The sequence below is a fragment of the Chiloscyllium punctatum genome, chromosome 29, assembly GCF_047496795.1.
Source record: "Chiloscyllium punctatum isolate Juve2018m chromosome 29, sChiPun1.3, whole genome shotgun sequence".
NCBI lineage: Eukaryota > Metazoa > Chordata > Chondrichthyes > Orectolobiformes > Hemiscylliidae > Chiloscyllium > Chiloscyllium punctatum.
The window spans coordinates 65,506,065-65,527,215 of record NC_092767.1 but is presented as its reverse complement, the minus strand read 5'-3'; the positions used below and the strand labels follow the sequence as shown (position 1 = coordinate 65,527,215).

The window sequence follows — 21,151 nt, the reverse complement described above, 5'->3', positions numbered from 1 at the left end:
ATTAAATCCTCTCTGCCTGTGTAATAAAAACATCAATTTAACCAATTATCGGGTCAATTAGCAAAGTTAATTATTAGCAATTAACGCTCTGCGCTTGACTGGTTCCGGCCAGGCTGCGGTTGACTGGAATTCTCCAACTCCCTCAGTAACGGGACGTGCCAAACCCACAGAAACTCAGCTTCAACGTTCGGCCTTTGTTAAACGTTTTCCACGGCACACTTTTACTTTCAAATAAATTGCGGCAATAAACTGAGCTGTTAGCAAATGGCTTTACGACTGGAAGGTTAGAAATAGCAGATTTGGGAGTCAGTAAAGGTGCTAAATGCTTTGCTTCTGCCCCTTCCCCTTCCCCGGATCTTCCATTATCCCCCAGTCCACCTCCCCCCCCCCCTTTCCCTTCCCTCATCCGTCACTTCCCTCCTTGCCTTGCTCATTTTTTTACTAAACCATATTATTGCATGGGTGTCACTGGAAAAGATGGGCATTTGTTCCCCATCCCTAATTGCCCTTTGAGCGGAGTGTCCTGTTCTGCCATTTCAGAGGTCACATAAGTGTCAAGCACAAGTGTAGGCCTGGAGTCACGTGTCTCATCATAAAAGAATCGCTATACTGTAGAAACAGGCCCTTCGGCCCAACAAGTCCACACTGACCCTCTGAAGAGCATCCTACCCAGATCCATTCCCCTTAACCCTATTAATCTACATGTACCCCTCACTAATCCACCCTAACCTACACATCCCTGAACACTATGGGCAATTTAGCATGGCCAATCCACCCTAACCTATACATCCCTGGGCACTATGGACAATTTAGCATGGCCAACCCACCCTAACCTACACATCCCTGAACACTATGGGCAATTTAGCATGGCCAACCCACCCTAACCTATACATCCCTGGGAACTATGGGCAATTTAGCATGGCCAACCCACCCTAACCTATACATCCCTGGGCACTATGGGCAATTTAGCATGGCCAACCCACCCTAACCTATACATCCCTGGGCACTATGGGCAATTTAGCATGGCCAACCCACCCTAACCTATACATCCCTGAACACTATGGGTAATTTAGCATGGTCAATCCACTCTAATCTACACATCCCTGAACACTATGGGTAATTTAGCATGGTCAATCCACTCTAATCTACACATCCCTGAACACTATGGGGCAATTTAGCATGGCCAATCCACCCTAACCTACACATCCCTGAACACTATGGGGTAATTTAGCATGGCCAATCCACCCTAACCTACACATCCCTGAACACTATGGGCGATTTAGCATGGTCAATCCACCCTAACCTACACTTCCCTGAACACTATGGGGTAATTTAGCATGGCCAATCCACCCTAACCTACCCATCCCTGAACACTATGGGCAATTTAGCATGGTCAATCCACCCTAACCTACACATCCCTGAACACTATGGGGTAATTTAGTATGGCCAATCCACCCTAACCTACCCATCCCTGAACACTATGGGCAATTTAGCATGGTCAATCCACCCTAACCTACACATCCCTGAACACTATGGGGTAATTTAGCATGGCCAATCCACCCTAACCTACACATCCCTGAACACTATGGGCAATTTAGCATGGTCAATCCACCCTAACCTACACATCCCTGAACACTATGGGCAATTTAGCATGGCCAATCCACCCTAACCTACACATCCCTGAACACTATGGGCAATTTAGCATGGCCAATCCACCCTAACCTACACATCCCTGAACACTATGGGCAATTTAGCATGGTCAATCCACCCTAACCTACACATCCCTGAACACTATGGGCAATTTAGCATGGCCAATCCACCCTAACCTACACATCCCTGAACACTATGGGCAATTTAGCATGGCCAATCCACCCTAACCTACACATCCCTGAACACTATGGGGTAATTTAGCATGGCCAATCCACCCTAACCTACACATCCCTGAACACTATGGGTAATTTAGCACGGCCAATCCACCCTAACCTACACATCCTTGAACACTATGGGCAATTTAGCATGGCCAATCCACCCTAACCTACACATCCCTGAACACTATGGGCAATTTAGCATGGTCAATCTACCCTAACCTACACATCCCTGAACACTATGGGCAATTTAGCACAGCCAATCCACCCTAACCTACACATCCCTGAACACTATGGGGTAATTTAGCATGGCCAATCCACCCTAACCTACCCATCCCTGAACACTATGGGCAATTTACCATGGTCAATCCACCCTAACCTACACATCCCTGAACACTATGGGGTAATTTAGCACGGCCAATCCACCCTAACCTACACATCCCTGAACACTATGGGCAATTTAGCATGGCCAATCCACCCTAACCTACACATCCCTGAACACTATGGGCAATTTAGCATGGCCAATCCACCCTAACCTACACATCCCTGAACACTATGGGCAATTTAGCATGGTCAATCCACCCTAACCTACACATCCCTGAACACTATGGGCAATTTAGCATGGCCAATCCACCCTAACCTACACATCCCTGAACACTATGGGCAATTTAGCATGGCCAATCCACCCTAACCTACACATCCCTGAACACTATGGGGTAATTTAGCATGGCCAATCCACCCTAACCTATACATCCCTGAACACTATGGGTAATTTAGCACGGCCAATCCACCCTAACCTACACATCCCTGAACACTATGGGCAATTTAGCATGGCCAATCCACCCTAACCTACACATCCCTGAACACTATGGGCAATTTAGCATGGTCAATCTACCCTAACCTACACATCCCTGAACACTATGGGCAATTTAGCACAGCCAATCCACCCTAACCTACACATCCCTGAACACTATGGGCAATTTAGCATGGTCAATCTACCCTAACCTACACATCCCTGAACACTATGGGCAATTTAGCACGGCCAATCCACCCTAACCTACACATCCCTGAACACTATGGGCAATTTAGCATGGCCAATCCACCCTAACCTACACATCCCTGAACACTATGGGGTAATTTAGCATGGCCAATCCACCCTAACCTACACATCCCTGAACACTATGGGGTAATTTAGCATGGCCAATCCACCCTAACCTACACATCCCTGAAACACTATGGGTAATTTAGCATGGCCAATCCACCCTAACCTACACATCCCTGAACACTATGGGCAATTTAGCATGGCCAATCCACCCTAACCTACACATCCCTGAACACTATGGGCAATTTAGCATGGTCAATCCACCCTAACCTACACATCCCTGAACACTATGGGCAATTTAGCATGGCCAATCCACCCTAAGCTGCACATCTTTAGACTGTGGGAGGAAACCAGAGCACCCGGAAGAAGCTTTTGATAAAGTCCCACACAAGAGGTTAGTGAGTAAAATTAGGGCGCATGGGATTGGGGGCAAAGTACTAGATTGGATAGAGAATTGGTTGGCTAACAGGAAACAAAGGGTAGTGATTAACGGCTCCATTTCGAAATGGCAGGCAGTGACCAGTGGGGTACCGCAGGGATCCGTGCTGGGACCGCAGCTTTTTACAATATATGTAAATGATATAGAAGATGGTATCAGCAATAACATTAGCAAATTTGCTGATGACACAAAGCTAGGTGGTAGGGTGAAATGTGATGAGGATGTTAGGGGATTACAGGGTGACCTGGACAAGTTAGGTGAGTGGGCAGATGCATGGCAGATGCAGTTTAATGTGGATAAATGTCTGGTTATCCACTTTGGTGGCAAGAACAGGAAGGCAGATTACTACCTCAATGGTATCAAATTAGGTAAAGGGGCTGTTCAGAGAGATCTGGGTGTTCTTGTCCACCAGTCAATGAAGGCAAGCATGCAGGTACAGCAGGTCGTGAAGAAGGCTAATAGCATGCTGGCCTTCATAACAAGAGGGATTGAGTATAGAAGCAAAGAGGTGCTTCTGCAGCTGTACAGGGCCCTGGTGAGACCACACCTGGAGTACTGTGTACAGTTCTGGTCTCCAAATTTGAGGAAAGACATTCTGGCTATTGAGGGAGTGCAGCGTAGGTTCACGAGGTCAATTCCTGGAATGGCAGGATTGCCTTACACGGAAAGACTGAAGCGACTGGGCTTGTATACCCTTGAGTTTAGAAGACTGAGAGGGGATCTGATTGAAACGTATAGGCTTATGAAAGGACTGGACACTCTGGCAGGAGGGAACATATTTCCGTTGATGGGGGAGTGCCGAACCAGAGGACACAACTTAAAAATACGGGGTAGACCATTTAGGACAGAGATGAGGAGAAACTACTTCACACAGAGAGTGGTGGCTGTGTGGAATGCTCTGCCCCAGAGGGCAGTGGAGGCCCAGTCTCTGGATTCTTTTAAGAAAGAATTGGATAGAGCTCTTAAAGATAGTGGAGTCAAGGGGTATGGAGATAAGGCTGGAACAGGATACTAATTAGGAATGATCAGCCATGATCATATTGTATGGCGGTGCAGGCTCGAAGGGCAGAATGGCCTACTCCTGCATCTATTGTCTATTGTCTAAACCCACGCAGACTCAGGGAGAATGTGCAAACTCCACACAGACAGTCGCCCGAGGCTGGAATCGAACCAGGGTCCCTGGTGCTGTGAGGCTCACCACTGAACCACCGTACTGCAGTGCCACCATGTCAGCCAGACATGGGTAAGGATTTCCCTCCCAAAAGGGTATTAGTGAACCCTTTGGGTTTATCTGACAATTGGCAGTGGCTCCGTGTTTGAGGCTAGTTCGAGCTTCATTTTATTTTGTTCCAAAGTCGAACTGTTGACCTTCGGTGGGATTTGAATGCACAACCAACGCACAACTCAGCGAGTCGTGAGTTCATGGAACGCCCTGCCAGTAGCAGTGGTGGACTCTCCCTCTTTATGGGCATTTAAATGGGCATTGGATAGGCATATGGAGGATAGTGGGCTAGTGTAGGTTAGGTGGGCTTGGATCGGCGCAACATCGAGGGCCAAAGGGCCTGTACTGTGCTGTATTCTTCTATGTTCTATGTTCTATGTTCAAACCAGAAAAAAAGAAAACTAAATAACTGCAGGGGCTGGAAATCAGAAATGGCCAGGTAAACTCAGCAGGTCTGGCAGCATCCATGTCAAGAGAAAACAAAGTGAATGTTTCGGGTCGAGTGACCCTTCTTCAGAGCAGATGCTGCCAGACCTTTCTGTTTCTCTACCTAATTTGGGACTCGGATGATCATTCTGCCATTACTTCCTACTTTCTGAGTGGCACGTGCTCTCTCATTCTTCCTCTGTTTGATCGGATCCTGTCTTGCTTTGCTGTAAGCACTCAGTAATACACCAGCAACAGTTTTCACAGAATCACAAAAAGTTGGTTCGCCAGGGGCAGTCGGTAATTAAGAAGGCAAATCGAATATTGTCCTTCATTGCTCGAGTTTAAAAGCAGGGAGGTTATGTTGCAGCTGTGTAAGGTGCTGGTGAGGCCATACCTGGATTATTGTGTGCAGTTTCGGTTTCCATCCTTGAGAAAGGATGTACTGGCACTGGAGGGGGTGCAGAGGAGGTTCACCAGGTTGATTCCAGAGTCACAGAGATGTACAGCACAGAAACAGACCCTTTGGTCCAACCCGTCCATGCTGACCCAGATATCCCAACCCAATCTAGTCCCACCTGCCAGCACCCGGCCCATATCCCTCCAAACCCTTCCTATTCATATACCCATCCAAATGCCTTTTAAGTATTACAATTGTACCAGCCTCCACCACATCCTCTGGCAGCTCATTCCATACACGTACCACCCTCTGCGTGAAAAAGTTATCCCTTAGGCATCTTTTATATCTTTCCCCTCTCACCCTAAACCTATGCCCTCTAGTTCTGGACTCCCTGACCCCAGGGAAGAGACTTTGTCTATTTATCCTATCCATGCCCCTCATAATTTTGTAAACCTCTATAAGGTCACCCCTCAGCCTCCGACGCTCCAGGGAAAACAGTCCCAGCCTGATCAGCCTCTCCCTGTAGCTCAGATCCTCCAACCCTGGCAACATCCTTGTAAATCTTTTCTGAACCCTTTCAAGTTTCACAACATCTTTCCGTTGGAAGGAGACCAGAATTGCACGCAATATTCCAACAGTGGCCTGACCAATGTCGCAACATGACCTCCCAACCCCTGTACTGAATACTCTGACCACTAAAGGAAAGCATACCAAATGCCTTCTTCACTATCCTATCTACCTGCGACTCCACTTTCAAGGAGCTATGAACCTGCACTCCAAGGTCTCTTTGTTCAGCAAAACTCCCTGGGACCTTACCATTAAGTGTATAAGTTCTGCTAAGATTTGCTTTCCTCAAATGCAGCACCTCACATTTATCTGAATTAAACTCCATCTGCCACTTCTCAGCCCATTGGCCCATCTGGTCCAGATCCTGTCGTAATCTGAGGTAACCCTCTTCGCTGTCCACTACACCTCCAATTTTGGTGTCATCTGCAAACTTACTAATTGTACCTCTTATGCCCGCATCCAAATCATTTATATAAATGATGAAAAGCAGTGGACCCAGCACCGATCCTTGTGGCACTCCACTGGTCACAGGCCTCCAGTCTGAAAAACAACCCTCCACCACCACCCTCTGTCTTCTACCTTTGAGCCAGTTCTGTATCCAAATGGCTAGTTCTCCCTGTATTCCGTGAGATCTAACCTTGCTAATCAGTCTCCCATGGGGAACCTTGTCGAATGCCTTACTGAGTCCATATAGATCACATCTACCGCTCTGCCCTCATCAATCCTCTTTGTTACTTCTTCAAAAAAACTCAATCAAGTTTGTGAGACATGATTTCCCACGCACAAAGCCATGTTGACTATCCCGGATCAGTCCTTGCCTTTCCAAATACATGTACATCCTGTCCCTCAGGATTCCCTCCAACAACTTGCCCACCACTGAGGTCAGGCTCACTGGTCTATAGTTCCCTGGCTTGTCCTAACCAGCAGTTGTGACGGTGAGGTTTATGAAGAGAGATTGAGTAGACTGGGGCTAATCGGAATTTCGAAGAACGAGGGGAGAAATCTTATTGAAAGATATAAAATTATGAAGGGAGTAGATAAGATAGAAGCAGAGAGGTTGTTTCCATTGACAGGTAAAACTAGAAGTGGGGGCAGTAGCCTCAAAATAAGGGGGGGAGCAACTGAGTTGAGGAGAAGAATCTTCACCCAAAGGGTTGCGAAACTGTGGAATTACTTTCCCAATGAGGTTACTACATTGAATGTGTTTAAGGCAACGATAGATTTTTGAACAGTAAAGGAATTAAGAGTTATGGTGAGAGGGTGGGTTAGTGAAGCTGAGGCCATGATAATTATCAGCCATGAATCTTATTGAATGGTGGAGCAGGCTGGAGGAACCAGGCGGCCTACCCCTGTTCTGAGTTCTTACGTATGTTCTGACCTTGTGGTCTCACACAGCGGGACCGAATGTCACTCACAAAACTCTCCAGCGATTTCCTTTTGAATTATTCGCAGATTTTCTCATCCACTTTCCTTCTAATATTCAATGGTGACGGCCAAGGGGTCCTATTGCATTTCAGTCAAAGAGAGAACAGCCCGTTTGAAATAAACATGAGTCTGGCCGTGTAAGAGGCTGGGAGAGGAAAGTCTAAGGGAACATTATTCATTGTGTCCTCAGTAAAAGCCCTCCTGTGTCACAACGTCATAGCTGTGGAGGTGGACTGAGGTGGACCAGGTCAGAAGTCTCACGACACCAGGTTATAGTCCAACAGGTTTATTTGAAATCACCAGCTTTCGGAGCACTGCTCCTTCGTCAGGTGAGCCCTTCGCTCCAAGCTGTCCATGCGGACCACATCCCCGGATTGAACTCATCCCGTTTGCCAGCATTTGGAGAATTTCCAGGGCATGATCACCAAAGATCCTCAGACACCACCCCTCCAAACCCACGACCACTTCCACCTAGAAGGACAAGGGCAGCAGATACATGGGGAACACCACCCCCTGGATGTTCCCCTCCAAACCACTCACCATCCTAACTTGTCCTTCAGTGGGTCAAAATCCTGGAATCCCCTCCCTCAGGGCATTGTGGGTCAACCCACAGCAGGTGGTCTGCAGCGGTTCAGGAAGGCAGCTCACCCCCCCCCCCCCCCCCACCTTCTCAAGGGGCAATTAGGGATAGGGCAGTTAGTTCATGCCTACACCAACGATGGCAGGATCTTGGGAAAGAATTTTTTTTTCAGAAAGATCTGTATCTAGAACGTGGGCTGAATAGGGTCGAAGTTCATAAGAGGAGTAGGAATGAGAGGGCATAGACTTAAAGAGATATGTAAATGAAGCAGGGGTGGGGTGATGTGAGGTAAAAAACGGTCTCACCCAGCGAGTATGAGGGTGTGGAACGCATGGCCTGGAAATGTGGGCAAGGACTTGTCAACTGAGCCATTCAATAGGGCCATTAGATGGCTTTTTGGAGGGATACGGCAATCAGGCAGGAGACTGGCACTCAGTATTGATGTCATTCGAAGAGCGAGTACAGGCTCAATGGGCTGAATGGCCTCCTTCTGAGACTCTGTGGTGCATGTTTGACACAAAGTTCCCTAAGAGCTCTGCTCAGTAGAATGCGTTATAGACAGAACGTGTGTCTAAATGCTCTGGATGTTTAACAGAGCTACCTGCACAGTTACTGGTAAACTCATAGCAAACCCTTACCAGGAAACCAGTGCCTGTGGATGGGCTGCCTACCAACCTCATGTCCTGAGGTGTTATTGAGGCCCTACGTCTGGAGCAGCACTCAAACAGGACAAGAGTGAGCCTTCAGAGTTACACTGACGCTCAGTTCACCAGCAATTCCCCAGCGAAGTGAGCTGTTAGATCACTTCGAGAGGATCCAATCACTTGGAGTGGATCCCAGTACCTGGAGCCTATTCCCCAGCACCTAGAGTGGATCCCAGCACCTAGAGCCTATTCCCCAGCACCTAGAGTGGATCCCAGCACCTAGAGCCTATTCCCCAGCACTTAGAGTGGATCCTAGCACCTAGAGTCTATTCCCCAGCACCTAGAGTGGATCCCAGCACCTAGAGGCCTATTCCCCAGCACTTAGAGTGGATCCCAGGACCTAGAGCCTATTCCCCAGCACTTAGAGTGGATCCCAGCACCTAGAGCCTATTCCCCAGCACCTAGAGTGGATCCCAGCACCTAGAGCCTATTCCCCAGCACCTAGAGTGGATCCCAGCACCTAGAGCCTATTCCCCAGCACCTAGAGTGGATCCCAGCACCTAGAGCCTATTCCCCAGCACCTAGAGTGGATCCCAGCACCTAGAGGCCTATTCCCCAGCACTTAGAGTGGATCCTAACACCTGGAGTGGATCCCATCAGCTGAAGAAGGAACCCAACATCTGGAAGCGGATTGCATCACCTGGAGTGGATCCCTGTGCCGGAAGCCAATCCTGGGTGCCTGGAGTAGATCCCATCACCCAAAGCAAACCCTGGGGTTGATCCCTGTCCCTGGTGGAGAACCGGCCGCTGTAAGTGGATCCCTGAGGATCCTAATACCTGCAACAGATTTCTTTACCTGGGCTGTGGTTCCCCTCACCAGTAGTGGATCCCTTCACCTGGAGTAGATCTGTATACTCAGAACAGAATCTTGTGCCTAAAGCAAATCATTTCAACCAGAGTGGATTTCTGTGCATGGAGTAGATCTTACCAATATGGCTGGATCCTTAGACAGACCTGATCCTTGGAACTTAAGTGGACCACTTCACATGGAGTTTCCCCCAGTCCCCTTCACTTGATGTGGGCCTCTTCACTGGAATTGATCCCTGTGACTGGAAGAGATCTCTTCACCCAGAGGGATGTGGAGAGAATCCCTTCAGCTTCAGTCAAAAAAGTTGAGCAAACGGGCCCATTGCCCGATGACGAAGAGGGAAGGTGAAGAGTGGGAATCCACTTGGATTGCAGTAATCCACTCGGATTGTGGTAATCCACTCCGATGAAGTCAGGGGCCACAGTGGATCCTGGGTGCGGGGATCCAGCCAGGGTGCGTGGATCTGGCCCAGGTGCGGCAGGCAGGAATGTGGATCCAGTGTCACCTCTGTCACCAGGTGGGGCGGCCATTTTGAAAAGCAGTCAAAGGTGATGCAGCTAACAGCCTCAGTGCGTGTTTCCTCAAAGCAGGGAGAGAATGCAAAACACACCAAATTGCCAGGAATCGGGAAAAAATTACCCAAAGGAACAGAGCGCGATTTCTCATGAACAGATTACCTCAGCTCCCTGGAGCAAAAAAGCAAAAACCTTTCTTTGGGAAGAATCACTGGAAGTATGTATGTGTTTTTCTTCCGATCTCTCTCTCAAAAAAATGAGAAATCGGAGTCCAGAGAGAGTACAAGCAAGTCAGTGCAACAGTTGGTAAAATAGAACGGCTTTCCTGCTCTCTCTCCCTCTCTCTCTGGAAGGCCTCAGGCCTTGTTGCTAAACAGTTGACTTGGAGTAAACTCATTAAAGGGGTGAAGCCAGCTGAGTCATTTGTGGTGGTGAGTGAGGGGCCCGGTCAAGATGATAGATCACTGACAAACATTTTCCCGGGCTGTCAGAGGCTGTGCTTTCAACCGATTCAGATCAGACAAACCTTGATGTTTTTCTCTCTCTCTCTCTCTTCGATCAGAAATCGCCCTCAGCAATATCCAGGAGATAAAGGGAGAGATGGGTCGGGGTGGAGGGAGTGTGGTGAGGAACAAGACGAGGCAGACATTTCAAGAATGAGGGCCCATCGCTCAGACTTTGGTATCCCTCAGTGAGCGGGTGTCTGAGGGTATGGGCTATTCCCCCGTGGTTCCTGTTACTGGAGGTGAACTTTTTGTGTGGGGGTTGAGCGGGGGGGGGGTGGGCCAGACTGGAAACATGAGGGCACCAAGACCTCGCTGCTTCAGGGGCTCTGGTGACAGGAGGGCTACACGTTCAGCTGAGACCCTACCACAGGATGGAGGGGGAGGTCTTTAACCTTCTGTGTCAAGAACATTGGTTCGGCCACTTTTGGAACACTGTGTTCGATTCTCATCTCCCTGCTACAGGATTGAAATTGTGAAACTTGAAAGGGTTCAGAAAAGATTTACAAGGATGTTGCCAGGGTTGGAGGGTTTGAGCTACAGGGAGAGGCTGAACAGACTGGGGCTGTTTTCCCTGGAGCGTCGGAGGCTGAGGGGTGACCTTATAGAGATTTACAAACCATGAAGGGCATGGATGGGGTAAATAGGCAAGATCTTTTCCCTGGGGTCAGGGAGTCCAGAACGAGAGGGCGTAGGTTTAGGGTGAGAGGGGAAAGATATAAAAGAGACATAACGGGCAATTTTTGTCACGCAGAGGGTGGTGCGTGTATGGAATGAGCTGCCAGAGGAAGTGGTGGAGGCTGGTACAATTGCAACATTTAAGAGGCATTTGGATGGGTATATGAATAGGAAGGGTTTGGAGGGATATGGGCCGGGTGCTGACAGGTGGGACTAGATTGGGTTGGGATATCTGGTCGGCATGGATGGGTTGGACTGAAGGGTCTGTTTCCATGCTGTACGTCTCTTTGTCTTTATGAGGTTTGGCAATAGAACCTTCAGGGTTTGGCAAAATGAGAGATCTTGAAACATAGGAGGGGACTGGACAGAGATTTTTTTCGTCCATTCACAGGATGAGGGCATTGCTGGCCAGGCTGACATTTATTGCTCGTCCCTAACTGTCCAAAGGGCAGTTCAGAGTCAGCCATGTTGCTGTGGGTTTGGAGGTCACGTGTAGGCTAGACCAGGTAAGGACAGCAGACTCCCTTCCCTGAAGTGCACTCATGAATGGAATTAGATTTTTCCGACAGTCGGTGACCCAGTGGTTAGCATTGCTGCTGCACAATCCCAGGAATCCCAATTGGCTTCCAGCCTTGGGCGAGTGTCTGTGTGGAGTTTGCACATGTCTGCGTAGGTTTCCTCCCACAATCCAAAGGTGTGTCGGTTAGGGTGAATTGGCCATGCTAAGTTGCCCCATAGCGGCCGGGGATGTGCAGGTTAGTGCATTAGTCTGGGGTCAATGTAGGATAAAAAGGTAAGGGAATGGGTCTGGGTGGGTCGCTCTTCGGAGGGTCGGTGTGGACTTGTTGGGCCGAAGGGCCTGTTGCCACACTGTAGGGAATCTAATTCTAAAAAAAAAATCGGCTACTGACAGGATGTTCCCCATTCTCAGAGGAATCTAGAGTTGGGATGCTGTTTAAAAATGAGAGAGGTCTCTCTATCAGCGAAGGCCAGATCATTGGGTTGATTCAAGTTTTGCACTTGGAGAGGATTTTGAGCACTCGGCGAGTTGCTTATTGTGCGTGGCCATGGGTTTGAGGCAGCACTGTGATTAGTCATGATCTTATTCAATGGCAAGGGCAGGCTTGAGAGGCTGACTCCTCTGTTCTTTGGGCGGCACGGTGGCTCAGTGGTTAGCACTGCTGCCTCACAGCACCAGGGTCCCCGGTTCGATTCCAGCCTCGGGCAACTGTCTGTGTGGAGTTTGCACGTTCTCCCCATGTCTGCGTGGGTTTCCTCCGGGTGCTCCGGTTTCCTCCCACAGTCCAAAGATGTGCAGGTTAGGGTGCATTAGCCATGGGAAAAATGCAGGGTTACTGGGATCAGGCGGGATGCTCTTTGGAAGGTCGGTCTGGGCCGAATGGCCTCTTTGTAGGGATTGGATGATCCTGAGTTGTACATTTGGGTGGCAAAAGCAGTGTACCCATAGCCACCCCTCGTCACCACATTCGCATTCTCAGGAGCTCTCTTTAAGTCATGGTGCAGTCACTACCCCTCCCTCTCGGAACCAGGGTGTGCCTCACCTTCTGGCCTCTGCCAAGCCTCCTAGCTCCGTCCAGATGTTCATAAGATGCAGGAGCAGATTTAGGCCGTTTGGTCCATCGAGTCTTCTCCACCATCTGATCGGCCCCTCACCCCCCATTTTCCTGCTCTAACCCATTGCCCATTAAAAACCTGCCTCTCTCCTCCCAGAATCCACCGCACTTTGGGATAGCTAATTCCACAGGCCCACAATCCTTTGGGTGAGGTAGTTTCTCCTGAAGACTGTTTTAAATTTGCCGCCCCTTGTGCTAAGACGATGGCCTCTCGCCCCAGAATGCCCCACAAATGGGAAGCATCCACTCCAGCCTCCCCTGAGGGTGAATGGCCTATCGATGGCGTTGTACAAAATCGATAGAGGGTCCCGTCTCGCTTCAAAGGTCCATATCGAGGGCTGACGGGGATATTTGGTGGGTCGGTCACCCAAGATCTTTCACATTTGCTCCCCCGTCTCTCAGTGAGTGAGTGGTTTCCAATCAGGTATCTCTTCATGATATCCTGATCAATTCAGAGTGCTTTGCTGTTTTGTTAGTGGAGCTATAGGATGTCATAGGCTCACTGTTGGGTGGGGGATGGAAGCCATCTTCAAACGTTGTCCCAGGTAGGTCATTTCTGAGTCCTCACCTGGCAATGGGCAGACCCACCTTGGGTGGGGGGATTGCCAGAAATAATTACTCAGAACCTCAAACGGTGAGCTAGACTGACATAAAGTGAGATCTAGGAGCAGCTGCAGGTCACTCAGGCCCGCTTTGCCATTTGATCATGTTACAGAGCTGGGCTGTTGTGGGGTGGTGGTAGTGTCTCTATCTCAGAGCCAGGAGGACCAGCTCCAGAGGTGTGTCATAACATCGCTGAGCAGGTTGATTATAAAATATCTGGAGTTATAGGGTTTGTACAAGACTGGAAAAGGCCCTTCGGCCTATCATACGGATGCTGGAACACCAAATATTCCCATTCTGACACCATTTTGCCCATTATCACATAGCGTCCCTACAGGGTGGGGACACGCCCTTCAGCCCAACAGGTCCACACCAACCCTCCGAAAAGTAACCCACCCAGACCAACCTACACATCCCGGGACGCTACGTGACAATTATAGCACGGCCAGTTCACCCAAACCTGCTCATCTTTGGATTGTGGGAAGAAACTGGAGGAAACTCACGCAGACACGGGGAGAATGTGCAATCTCCACACAGACAGTCGCCCAAGGCTGGAATCGAACCTGGGACTCTGGTGTTGTGAAGCAGCAGTGCTAACCACTGAGCCACCATGCCACCCCACCCTTGTACATGACAGCGATTCAAGTGTTCCGCTGAATGCTACTTGAGGGTTCCTGTCTCTCCTGCCCTTCTCGCAGTGAGTTTCAGACGCCCATCACCTTCTGGGAGCAAACATTCTTTCTCCAATCTGCTGCTCCCTTTACCTTAAAATGGTGCCCACTGCTTCTGGGGCCCTCTACTAAGGGGAAACATGGACTCTCTCCATGTCCCTCAGAGCTAGGTGCACCTCAATCAGATCCATTACCCCACGGCCCCCTCGTCTGCCTCCTCTACTCCAACCCGAGTGATCTCTCCTCGTAGCTGAGATAGGGTTGAGGTGAGGACAGGAGTAGGCCTAGGGTTAGGCCTCAAGCCTGCCCTGCTGTCCACCAAGATCACGGCTGATCTGGCCCAGGCCGCGACTCCTCTTCCATGCCAGCCCCTCTTTCAGGTAGAAGTGGGCATTTTGTGAAGATCTGCTGCCAGCTCACAGCTTTCTGTTGGCTCTCACATTGGTTATCCCCGTTCTCTCCTCCAGTGAGAGTTCAACATCCTCTTGAGGGGTCACCTTTATTTCCACGTATTGAAAGTTTCAATTTCACCCCAGTCCCCCTTCCACAAGCCGTGCTACCTGCCTTTGAGCTACAAGCTTATTTTTCATGGGGTTTGGCAATGGGAGTTGCCCCTTGAGAAGGTGGGGGGGTGAGCTGCCATCTTGGAGCGCTGCAGTCCACGTGCTGCGGGTTGACCCACAATGCCCTGAGGGAAGGAATTCCAGGATTCTGACCCAGCGACAGTGAAGGAACAGCGAAGTATTTCCAAGTCGGGATGGTGAGGGGCTCAGAGGGGAACTTGCAGGGGCTGGTGGTCCCATGTATCTGCTGCCCTTGTCCTTCTAGATGGAAGTGGTTGTGGGTTTGGACGGTACTGCCTGAGGATCTTTGGTGAATTGCTGCAGTGCATCTTGTAGATGGTCCACCCTGCTGCTACTGAGCATCGGTGGGGGAGGGAGGGGATGTTTATGGGTGTAGTCCCAACCAAGCGGGGGGCTGCTTTGTCCCTGGATGGTGTCGAGCTTCTTGAGTGTTGTTGGAGCTGCCCCCATCCAGGGGCAAGTGGGGAGTATGATGTTGAATTTGTAGAGTGTAGTTTGTAACCCAATTTACTGTTAACCATGAAGGAGAGTGGCCTATCATAAAATATTGAGCTGGATTGTACATGGCGCCACTCGCGATGTTGTGGTTAAGGTGGGGATAGGTAGGTGCTCGAGAGAGAGAGGGAGAGAGCGGAAGCCGAGGAGAAGGTGATGGGTTTTGGGAAAGGGTAATGGAAGGCAGGTCAGGTGTGGAGAGCAAAGGAGGAACATGGCTGCTTTATAAATTCTATATGTTGTTGCATTCCTCTGGAATTATACATCTGTCAAAGCACAGCTGGGTAACAGCTGCCACAAGGTGAAAGTGAGGACTGCAGATACTGGAGATCAGAGTCAAGATCAGAGTGTGGTGCTGGAAAAGCACAGCAGGTCAGGCAGCATCCGAGGAGCTGGAGAATCGACGTTTCGGGCCGGAGCTCTTCAAGGGGTTGTCCTGCTGTGCTTTTCCAGCTGCCACATGGTAAACCACCTACCTGGCTGCCATGTTGATAGCTCCTCCTGGTTTTACAATATTTGAGGGAGGGCTTCTCTTCAATAACTGCTGTCGTTTTCGTTCAGGTTCATCAACGCAAGACGCCGAATCGTCCAGCCAATGATCGACCAATCAAATCGAACAGGTATCTCTTTTACTAATTGACTCTAAGTGGCCATTGACGGCCATAAACAGGTCCAGGTAGTGGGCCGTGGAGGGGGGTCGTTAGGGCCGACTGCCCGCCCCTCTTCCGGGGTTACGTTAGAGCCCGGGTGTCCTTGGAGAAGGAGCACGCGGTGTCCACCAATACCCTAGAGTTGTTCAGGGAGAGGTGGGCGCCGCAGGGAGTGGAGTGTATTATTTCCCCGTCCAACTCTATTTTGATTTAACCCTTGCCCTCCCCTTCACTGTTTGATCACACAGCATTGCCCTTTGATGTGAAGGGCAGTGTTTGTCACTGGCCACTCGGGTGTTTCCTATCTTCCTGGTGGTGGAAATTTGAATAAAGATTCGTGCACCTTGTGTCTCTCACTGTGTCTCACACCTGCACACACACAACAGGGGGGCTGGGGGGAAAAATAAGCACGACTGCAGTATTGCAGTATCGTTACTGCCGGGTTGTTTTGGCCGTTGGCATGATGTAGCGAGAGCCTGGTAATGTCGAGGGAGCCTGACCCTGAGTCACAGGATGGGGACGGACTCTGGGAAGGCCAAGGTCTGCGCAGTCGTGACGGGATTGGTCGTTAATGTCCTTCCCGTCACGACGCGACGAGAGCGGTACAGCTTCCTGCTCAGGTAGCCCCAGCAGAACCACACCCCTCTGTAAACCCCCGGCCCACCCCCGTCCCCACGGTAACAGATTCCATGCTCTCACTGTGGGCTGCACTTCACTGAGGTACCGAGGGTGTCTGAGACTTTCAGACTGGGCCCACCGTCGCTCTCTCGGCCTGGAAATGGATCAGGTTGCGCTGGGCAGAAACCTCCTGGAAGCCGAGTGCCCTGTCTTAAAGACTATACCAGTTCCTCGCTGCTTGTTATAAACCGTACGGCACCCCTCTGATCTCTCGAGTCTAAATCCGCCATCAAAGATGGCCGCCACGTGGTCAATGGCAAATTGATCAAACTGAAACAGGTCTTAGAGAGCGCTTTTTATTTTGAAACGTCTTTCCATTCACCGTCCCACCCCTGGTGCAGTATACCGAGAGAGCGCACACGGCAATGCCCAGAGGTGCCGGTGCTTCTTGGTTGACCCATTCGGTTGGCAGTGGTGGGGGGGGGGGGTAGATCCGGGAATCCCATGGCACTTTCTCACCAAAGTGCAGCCGGGACCGTGCCCCTGCGCTGGTAGCCAGCATTCCCCATTCGACCAATTCCGTCCCACCCCATGAGGAGCTGCTAGTGGGATCTTGCTGTGTGCAAGAGGGAGCCCACCCAACAGCGGTGCCCCGACTTGGATTGCTGTCCACGAGCTGGGACCGGGTGCTGGCTTAGAGTCGCTTTGTACGCGTGTCACTGTCGGCGGGGGAGGGGGAGGGGGGAAAGCCGCCATTTTGGATCATCACTGACAGCGGCCTTCCCTCGGCCAGCATGGCTCGATTTGATTGGCCGGAAAGCCAGCAGAGTCAGCTGACAGCCCAATAGGATGATTTGGCACTTTCCTCTTGGCGATTAGCTGGGTCAGTTCGCCAATCCTACGCCTTTGTTTCTACAACCGAAGAGGGAACATGTGGAGATATGGTACGCCATTCCATTCTGATGGTCACGTCATCAACAGGTCTCCCGCATTCTTACCTCTGGGTCTTTCCCCCTGCCACCCGCCCTCGTTTCATATCCTTTCCCTGGTCTTGATGATTCATGTTGGCATCCGTTAGTCCGCACTGAGACCCGCGTCCCAGTGAATAGACAAAGTCTTTTCCCTGGGGTTGGGGAGTCCAGAACTAGAGGGCATAGGTTTAGGGTGAGAGGGGAAAGATATAAAAGAGACCTGAGGGGCAACCTTTTCACCCAGAGGGTGGTACGTGTATGGAATGAGCTGCCAGAGGATGTGGTGGAGGCTGGTACAATTACAACATTTAAGAGGCATTTGGATGGGTATATGAATAGGAAGGGTTTGGAGGGATATGGGCCGGGTGCTGGCAGGTGGGACTAGACTGGGTTGTGATATCTGGTCGGCATGGACAGGTTGGACCGAAGGGTCTGTTTCCGTGCTGTACATCTCTACGACTCTCTGACTGTCACCTTACTTTCCTTTCACCCAGTTGGTCAAGGAACGCCCTACAGCCCAGACGGTCAGCCAATGGGAGGGTTTGTAATGGACGGCCAACAGCACATGGGCATCCGGCCTCCAGGTAAGGTCAGCCGCTCGCTGAGACCTTCCTACCCCTCTCACCACCACCCCATGTCTCGCCACCAACCGCCTCGGGATCGGGGGGGGGGGGGGGGGGGGCCCTTGCGCTTTCTTTTGCTTTCGCTCTCTCATCAACACCTCGTTTTTGTTTCTCTTTGTTTACCCCCCCCCCTCCATTTTTCCACTTGGGGCCACTCCTCTCTTCCTCATGTTTTCTTGCTGTCACGTGATCTGTCATTGGCGATTTCCTGGCGTGCTCTTGGATTGTTTATCCTTCCTCCTAGGAGCTATGGGTGGAATGGGCATGAACATGGGCTTGGAGGGGCAGTGGCACTACATGTAGACTACGTCACTGTTACCCCCATCGCAAAGCAGAGGGGAAGTAAGTACCGCCCCCTCCTGGGAGGAGGGTGATTGTATTATTTGTGTCCATTCACCCAGGCATCTCTCTCTCTCTATCTCTCTATCTCGCTCTCTCCTCCCGCCATTACCCTGACTGTTCTACCCCACCTCATCACAGGGCTAGATATACCAACACTCCACTATCCTTGTCTTTTCTTTCATCTGTGTCCAATGTCATCACTTCCTGTGAGGCACACTGGGATGTGTGGACAATGTCTCTCCCTCCGGTTCTGTGCAGGGGACCAGTATGGACTGAGGGGGCTCTGAGGGGCGAGGGGGCTGAGGGAGCTCTGAGGGGAGAGGGGTCTGAGGGGGTTCAGAGGTGCGAGGGGGCTGAGGGGATTCCGAGGGGCAAGGGGGCTGAGGGAGCTCTGAGGGGAGAGGGGGCTGAGGGGGTTCCGAGGGGACAGGAAGCTGAGGGGAATCTGAGGGGAGAGGGGGCTGAGGGGGTTCCAAGGGGACAGGGAGCTGAGGGGGATCTGAGGGGAGAGGGGGCTGAGGGGGTTCCGAGGGGACAGGAAGCTGAGGGGAATCTGAGGGGAGAGGGGGCTGAGGGGGTTCCGAGGGGACAGGGAGCTGAGGGAGCTCTGAGGGGAGAGGGGATAGAGGGAACTCTGAGGGGAGAGGGGATAGAGGGAACTCTGAGGGGAGAGGGGGCTGAGGGAGCTCCTGGGGAAGAGGTTAACTACTGAGTTAGTGTCTTCCAAATACCCTTCTCTCGCTCCCTCACTCTAACACGCTGTCACTGCAGAGATGTCCCCATCTGACCTGCTCACCAGTGGAATTTCGGTTGTCTACATTGTGATAGCACCCTTTGAACTGGTGACCTCCATCATCTAGAGGGACAAGGGCAGCAGATACATGGGGACACCACCCTGTGAGCTCCTCACCACCCTGGAAATCTATCGCCGTTACTTCAGTGTCGATGGCTCAAAATCCAGGAATTCCCTCCCTCAGGGCATCGTGGGTCAACCTCCAGCACTAAGTCGAACGGCTCACTCCCCCCTTCTCGGTGTCAGTTAGTGTCAGGCAGTAAATTGTGGCCTGGAACAACTCCCAGCCCATGGAATAAAATCGCCCCTTAATGAGCTAGGCATGTAAATTCATCAATTGGAGAAGATGGGGGATTTAGGAGGGGTGGTTAATCGATGCAGAATACCCCACGGGCGATTTGATGATGGGAAAGAGAGGGTTTAGTTGCGCATTCTGGACATGAGGAGAAAATAGAGAGAACAGAACAGACTTCGTTCAGCTCCTTAAACCCGTTTCCGCTCCGAACTCAATGGGAATCCATTGCCAAGGCCGTGGGCAGCCATTTTCCTGCCCAGTCCCACACCACAAGTCAGCGATGGGCTTTTTAACCCCTCCACCATTACCCCCAAAGTCTCCAGGAATTGAAGCGTTTGTCTCATTCACAGAATTGTTCATGGGATATGAACGTCACTAATTATGTATTGTCCCTCCCTGATTGCCCGGAGCTGAGTGTCTCACTCAGCTATTCCAGGGGGAATTAATTGTCACCCACATCCCTCTGGAGTCACGTGTGGGCCACTCCACGTAAGGCTGGCAGATTCCCTTCCCCCTGGAGGGCAGTAGCGAACCAGACGGGGTTTTTGACGTTGCCAACATGGCAGCCATTATCCTGGCTTTCCAATTCCAGGCTTATTTTTGACGGATTCCAAGCTTCACCTCAACTCGCCACCTCTCTGGTTACCTACTCCCCCCACCTCACTCCCCCCCACCCCCCACCCCCCCCGATGGCTGAGAGAGTTGGTCGGTTTTCCAATTGGGCGACATGCCTGTCTAATGCCTGGGTGGAGGGGTGGGCTTAAAATTTGGGAGCCCTTCGCCGCACAGAACGGTGGGCAAGTCTGTTGGCCTCGAAAAGCCACACCCCTCTCCTCCCCATCCCCAGTTGCCCCAGAGATGGGTATCTCGCCCAGCCATTTGACCCTGTGGGGTCCAACTCACATGTAGGCCACTGTCCCGCCACCCCCCCCCAACCCCGCCCCACCCCACCATTGTCTCTGGCTGCTCTGACCCAGCCGTCCCCATGCTCCATACCCCACCTGAAGAAGAAGAGGGGAGACAACACACAAACTTCACACCCCTGAGGAGGTGGACCTCATCTGACAGTCTCGAGGGACACAGAAGGGCCTTCCATCGTAACTCGGAGTGGGAGCTGACCACCCGACCCTGCTCTGCTGTTCAACGGGACCACGGCTGACCCACCAACTCAACACAATCTTCTCCCTCTCCTCGATGGACAGCCATGGGGGGGGTGGGGAGGGTCTCCCAGTGTCAAACCGGTGAAAGGATGGGCTGCCCACCCACTCTGCCTGTGAGCTCCCAGCGAGCGGATTGGCGGGGGAGTTACCTCATCAAGTGTACACGTGTAAACATGGCTGACACCCCCCTACACACACACACTCACACACACACACACATACATACACACTCTCACACACTCGCACACTCACACACATATACACAATCCCTACAGTGTGGAAACAGGCCCTTCGGCCCAACACGTCCACACTGACCCTCCGAAGAGTATCCCACCCAGATCCATTCCCACATCCTATGTTTACCCCTGACTAATTCATCTAACCTGCACATCCCTAATCACTATGGGGTAATTTAGCCTGGTCAATCCACCCGGACCTGTACATCTTTGGACTGTGGGAAAAAACCCACACAGACACG

The 21,151-nt window shown here is 51.1% G+C and overlaps 1 protein-coding gene across 8 annotated transcripts in view; it reads left to right on the top strand.

Annotated features, from left to right (window-relative positions):
• The window catches only part of LOC140454485 (homeobox protein Meis1-like), a 442,925-nt gene that overhangs the window by 409,467 nt on the left and 12,307 nt on the right, over positions 1-21,151 (top strand). For 5 of the 8 annotated variants that reach the window (XM_072549266.1, XM_072549267.1, XM_072549268.1 and 2 more), the window contains exons 10-11: positions 15,783-15,841; positions 17,955-18,044. In XM_072549266.1, the coding sequence (XP_072405367.1) occupies positions 15,783-15,841; positions 17,955-18,044 (149 nt within the window). Of the gene's footprint in view, positions 1-15,782; positions 15,842-17,954; positions 18,045-18,327; positions 18,426-21,151 lie in introns of all 8 variants that reach the window. The other 3 variants (XM_072549269.1, XM_072549273.1, XM_072549274.1) reach the window with 1 other exon arrangement.